Genomic DNA, 6,251 nt, shown 5'->3' on the forward strand with positions numbered 1-6,251 from the left:
GGGGGGAAAGGAGTATGGGGGAGAGGAGTATGGGGGCGAGGAGTATGGGGGGAGAGGAGTATGGGGGAGAGGAGTGTAGAGGAGAGGAGTATGGGGGAGAGGAGTGTAGAGGAGAGGAGTATGGGGGAGAGGAGTGTAGAGGAGAGGAGTATGGGGGGAGAGGAGTGTAGAGGAGAGGAGTATGGGGGGAGAGGAGTATGGGGAGACGAGTATGGGGGGAAAGGAGTATGGGGGAGAGGAGTATGGGGGCGAGGAGTATGGGGGGGAGGAGTATGGGGGAGAGGAGTATGGGGGAGAGGAGTATGGGTGGAGAGGACTATGGGGGAGAGGAGTATGGGGGAGAGGAGTATGGGGGAGAGGAGTATGGGGGGAGAGGAGTAGGGGGGGAGAGGAGTATAGGGGAAGAGGAGTATGGGGGGAGAGGAGTATGGGGGAGAGGAGTATGGGGGGAGAGGAGTATGGGGGGAGAGGAGTATGGGAGGAGAGGAGTATGGGGGAGAGGAACATGGGGGTAGTGGAATATGGGGGGAGAGGAGTAGGGGGGAGAGGAGTATGAGGGGATGAGGAGTATGGGGGAGAGGAGTATGGGGGGAGAGGAGTATGGGGGAGAGGAGTATGGGGGACGCCTCAGTGTGCCGCCTCAGCGTGCCGCTTGTGCCTTATGGGCGTGACGCCTCAGTGTGACGCTTGTGCCTTATGGGAGTGACACCCAGCCTCATCAGTGTGCCGCCTCAGTGTGACGCTTGTGCCTTATGGGTGTGACGCCTCAGTGTGCCGCCTCAGTGTGACGCTTGTGCCTTATGGGTGTGACGCCTCAGTGTGACGCCTCAGTGTGACGCCTCAGTGTGACGCTAGTGCCTTATGGGTGTGACGCCTCAGTGTGACGCCTCAGTGTGACGCCTCAGTGTGACGCCTCAGTGTGCCGCTTGTGCCTTATGGGCGTGACACCCAGTCTCATCAGTGTGCCGCCTCAGTGTGACGCTTGTGCCTTATGGGTGTGACGCCTCAGTGTGACGCTTCAGTGTGACGCCTCAGTGTGACGCCTCAGTGTGACGCTTGTGCCTTATGGGTGTGACGCCTCAGTGTGACGCTTGTGCCTTATGGGCGTGACGCCTCAGTGTGAAGCTTGTGCCTTATGGGCGTGAGGCCTCAGTGTGACGCTTGTGCCTTATGGGTGTGACGCCTCAGTGTGACGCTTGTGCCTTATGGGAGTGACGCCTCAGTGTGACGCTTGTGCCTTATGGGTGTGACGCCTCAGTGTGACGCTTGTGCCTTATGGGTGTGACGCCTCAGTGTGCCGCCTCAGTGTGCCGCTTGTGCCTTATGGGCGTGACGCCTCAGTGTGACGCCTCAGTGTGACGTCTCAGTGGGACACCTCAGTGTGACGCCTCAGTGTGACGCCTCAGTGTGCGTGTCTTTAGTCTGTGACAAAGACATGGTAAATGAAGCGTCTGTACACTCATTATTAACATGATGAATATTGATGATCGTACTGTACACTCATTATTAACATGATGAATATTGATGATCGTACTGTACACTCATTATTAACATGATGAATATTGATGATCGTACTGTACACTCAGTATTAACATGATGAATTGATTTGAATATTGATGATATTATACTTTACGATGACGTCCCTTCACTGGTTGTTTAGAAATCGTCGGTGTCTGACGAGAACTCTGTAATGATCAAATACGTCTTACATTAGTTGAGGTAAAACCCGAGACACAGACGGCACTGGACTATAATACCCGTGTAATATCCCTGGCTGGTACAGTGAGCACCGGAGGTCTTGACTAAGTGATTACTGTGTTGTCTTTATCATGGGGCCCATGTCCCTCTAAGTGCTGTTTATCAGAGAGAGAGAGAGAGACAGAGAGAGAGGGACAGAGAGAGAGACACAGAGAGAGAGAGGGACAGAGAGAGACACAGAGAGAGAGGGACAGAGAGAGAGAGGGGGCAGAGAGAGACACAGAGAGAGACACAGAGAGAGAGGGGCAGAGAGAGACACAGAGAGAGAGAGGGACAGAGAGATGAGGGACAGAGAGAGACACAGAGAGAGAGGGGCAGAGAGAGACAAAGAGAGAGACAAAGAGAGAGAGAGAGAGAGAGAGAGACAGAGACACCGAGAGACACAGAGAGAGAGGGAGAAAGAGACACAGAGAGAGAGAGACACAGAGAGAGAGAGAGAGAGACACACAGAGAGAGACACACAGAGCGAGAGAGAGACACACAGAGAGACACACAGAGAGAGAGAGAGAGAGAGACACAGAGAGAGAGAGAGACACAGAGAGAGAGAGAGACACAGAGAGAGAGAGACACAGAGAGAGAGAGAGAGAGAGAGAGAGCGAGAGAGACACACACACAGAGCGAGAGAGAGACACACAGAGAGAGACACACAGAGAGAGAGATAGAGAGAGACAGACAGACAGAGCGACAGAGACAGAGGGAGATAAAGGCGAGAGAGAGGACTCTACTCCACTATAAATCCCAAAGACTATTGACTTTCCCTTCATGATTTATGGTGGAGGGAGATATCCTGGACATTAAGCACCGTCGGTAGCTCTAAGATTAATCACAACAACAAACCACTAAACCAATAAAGGAAGGATTGTTTATTCTCTACCATCTAATAGTATGTGTGTTTTTTTTACAATTAGAGTACATTTCAGTTAGAGATTGGAGGAAGCTGTATCGGTAAGTGGTTGATAATGATATTCATATGATTCTGTTGTAGAAAAGGATTTTCAAGATATTGGGGCCAATCTAATAGTATTATATTTCTACAATGCTGGTGTTTCATAAGAGAGGTTGATATTTTCATTGAACCTTGGTGTTGATTCGTGCCCAGGGTCCTGAGAGTCATAACAAAAGTGGTGGCTGTAGGAGACGTGATGAAGGCCAAGCTTGCAGCCCAAATGGCACCCTATTCCCTATATAGTGCACTACTGTAGACCAGGGCCCTATAAATCAAATTCAAAACAAATGTATTTATATAGCCCTTCGTACATCAGCTGATATCTCAAAGTGCTGTACAGAAACCCAGCCTAAAACCCCAAACAGCAAGCAATGCAGGTGTAGAAGCACGGTGGCTAGGAAAAACTCCCTAGAAAGGCCAATACCTAGTAAGAAACCTAGAGAGGAACCAGGCTATGTGGGGTGGCCAGTCCTCTTCTGGCTGTGCCGGGTGGAGATTATAACAGAACATGGCCAAGATGTTCAATGTTCATAAATGACCAGCATGGTCGAATAATAAGAAGGCAGAACAGTTGAAACTGGAGCAGCAGCACGGCCAGGTGGACTGGGGACAGCAAGGAGTCATCATGTCAGGTAATCCTGGGGCATGGTCCTAGGGCTCAGGTCAGTTGAAACTGGAGCAGCAGCACGGCCAGGTGGACTGGGGACAGCAAGGAGTCATCATGTCAGGTAGTCCTGGGGCATGGTCCTAGGGCTCAGGTCCTCCGAGAAAGAGAAAGAAAGAGAAGGAGAGAATTAGAGAGAGCATACTTAAATTCACACAGGACACCGAATAGGACAGGAGAAGTACTCCAGATATAACAAACTGACCCTAGCCCCCCGACACAAACTACTGCAGCATAAATACTGGAGGCTGAGACAAGAGGGGTCAGGAGACACCGTGGCCCCATCCGAGGACACCCCCGGACAGGGCCAAACAGGAAGGATATGATGGAGGAGTCCGTGTGGGAGCTCCAGACAGATTATGGAGGAGTCAGTGTGGGAGCCCCAGACAGATTATGGAGGAGTCAGTGTGGGAGCCCCAGACAGATTATGATGGAGGAGTCCGTGTGGGAGCTCCAGACAGATTATGATGGAGGAGTCCGTGTGGGAGCCCCACAAAGGAGAGACATCAGGCCCCATACCGTGGTGTAGCCCACATCAGGCCCCATACTGTGGTGTAGCCCACCTCAGGCCCCCCGTGGTGTAGTCCACATCAGGCCCCATACTGTGGTGTAGCCCACCTCAGGCCCCCCGTGGTGTAGTCCACATCAGGCCCCATACTGTGGTGTAGCCCACCTCAGGCCCCCCGTGGTGTAGTCCACATCAGGACCCCATACTGTGGTGTAGCCCACCTCAGGCCCCCCGTGGTGTAGTCCACATCAGGCCCCATACTGTGGTGTAGCCCACCTCAGGCCCCCCGTGGTGTAGTCCACATCAGGACCCATACTGTGGTGTAGCCCACCTCAGGCCCCCCGTGGTGTAGTCCACATCAGGCTCCATACTGTGGTTTAATTATTATTTACAATGACGGCCTACTCCGGCCAAACTCTGCGATGCTGGGCCAACTGTGCACCGCCCTATGGGACTCCCAATCACGGCCGGATATGATACAGCCTGGATTCGAACCAGGTACTATATAGTGACGCCTCTTGCACTGAGATGCAGTGCCTTAGACCGCTGTGTCACGAGGGAGCCCTGATGTGGGTTACCCCAAGCCCCACAGTACGGGGCCACACCACAGTACAGGGCCACACCACAGTACAGGGCCACACCACAGTACGGGGCCACAGTACAGGGCCACACCACAGTACGGGGCGGCAGGTAGCCAAGTGGTTAGAGCATTAGGCCAGTAACCGAAAGAATCCGAGGTAAAGATCTGTTGTTCTGCCCCCTGAACAAGGCAGTTAACCCCACTGTTCCCCAGTAGGCCGTCATTGTAAATAAGAATTTGTTCTTAACTGACTTGCCTAGTTAAATAAAGCCCCATACTAGTGTGTCTCCCATCTCCATGGAGACAGGGTAAGCTCCAGGTTTTTTTACCAGGTAAGTTGACTGATAACTCATTTACATCAACGCCATGGGAAATAGTTACAATGGGAGGAGGGAATGAATGAGCCAATTGGAAGCTGGGGATGATGATTAGGTGACCATGATGTTATGAGGGCCAGATTGGGAATTTAGCCAGGACACCGGGGTTAACACCCCTACTCTTATGATAAGTGCAATGGGATCTTTAATGACCTCAGAGAGTCAGGACACCCGTTTAACGTCCCATCCAAAAGGTGACGCCCTACACAGGGCAATGCCCCCAATCACTGCCCTGGGATATCGTTTTTTTAGACCAGAGGAAAGAGTGCCTCCTACTGGCCCTCCAACACCACTTCCAGCAGCAACTGGTCTCCCATCCAGGGACCGACATTGTGTCACGTTCGTCATAACGAGGAGACCAAGGCACAGCGTGATATGAATACATTCCTCTTCAATGAAAGAGAACACTGAACAAACTATACAAAACAACATGAAGTTATAAATAACGAGTGCTGACATGCAACTAACCATAGACAATAACCCACAAAACCAACTAACCATAGACAATAACCCACAAAACCAACTAACCATAGACAATAACCCACAAAACCAACTAACCATAGACAATAACCCACAAAACCAACTAACCATAGACAATAACCCACAAAACCAACTAACCATAGACAATAACCCACAAAACCAACTAACCATAGACAATAACCCACAAAACCAACTAACCATAGACAATAACCCACAAAACCAACTAACCATAGACAATAACCCACAAAACCAACTAACCATAGACAATAACCCACAAAACCAACTAACCATAGACAATAACCCACAAAACCAACTAACCATAGACAATAACCCACAAAACCAACTAACCATAGACAATAACCCACAAAACCAAAATGGCAACCTAAATAAGATCCCCAATCAGAGACAACGATAAACAGCTGTCTCTGATTGGGAACCAATTCAGGCCACCATAGACCCACATACACCTAGACATACTAAAACCCCATAGATATACAAAAACCTAGACAGGAAAAAAAAAAAAACTAGACAATACAAAAACTAAACCAACCACCCGTGTAACACCCTGACCTAACCAACAAAAAAAAAACAAGATAACTAAGGTCAGGGTGTGACACCCTGCTTAGCTTCAGAGGCAAGCCAGCAGTGCGACAATAGTTCAGCACCCTATTCCCTATATAGTGCACTACTTAAGACCAAGGCCCATAAGGGCTCTGCTCAGAAGAAGGGCACTAGAAAGGGAAAAGGGCGCCTTTCAGGACAAAGCCAGGGTAAGCTCCAGTTTGGCAGCAATAGTAGCAGGCACCATTGAGTCCTCCAGGGGTTTGGCTGACTGCCATTACAATGAGGATTATTACTCAATGATGATTAAATCAAATAAAATCAGGAATTAATATTGACCTAAAAAAATAAATAATAATGTATTTGTTGTATCTTGT

The 6,251-nt window shown here is 49.9% G+C and overlaps 1 protein-coding gene across 1 annotated transcript in view; it reads left to right on the forward strand.

The window, feature by feature from the left end:
- The first annotated feature begins 211 nt into the window (after positions 1-211).
- The window catches only part of LOC109885810 (tight junction protein ZO-1), a 194,484-nt gene continuing 188,444 nt past the window's right edge, over positions 212-6,251 (forward strand). The window contains exons 1-4 of the mRNA XM_031801464.1: positions 212-300; positions 771-804; positions 906-995; positions 1,294-1,355. Coding sequence (XP_031657324.1) covers positions 212-300; positions 771-804; positions 906-995; positions 1,294-1,355 — 275 coding nt within the window. The remainder of the gene's footprint in view (positions 301-770; positions 805-905; positions 996-1,293; positions 1,356-6,251) is intronic.

Source organism: Oncorhynchus kisutch, linkage group LG22, assembly GCF_002021735.2.
Source record: "Oncorhynchus kisutch isolate 150728-3 linkage group LG22, Okis_V2, whole genome shotgun sequence".
Taxonomy (NCBI): Eukaryota; Metazoa; Chordata; class Actinopteri; order Salmoniformes; family Salmonidae; genus Oncorhynchus; species Oncorhynchus kisutch.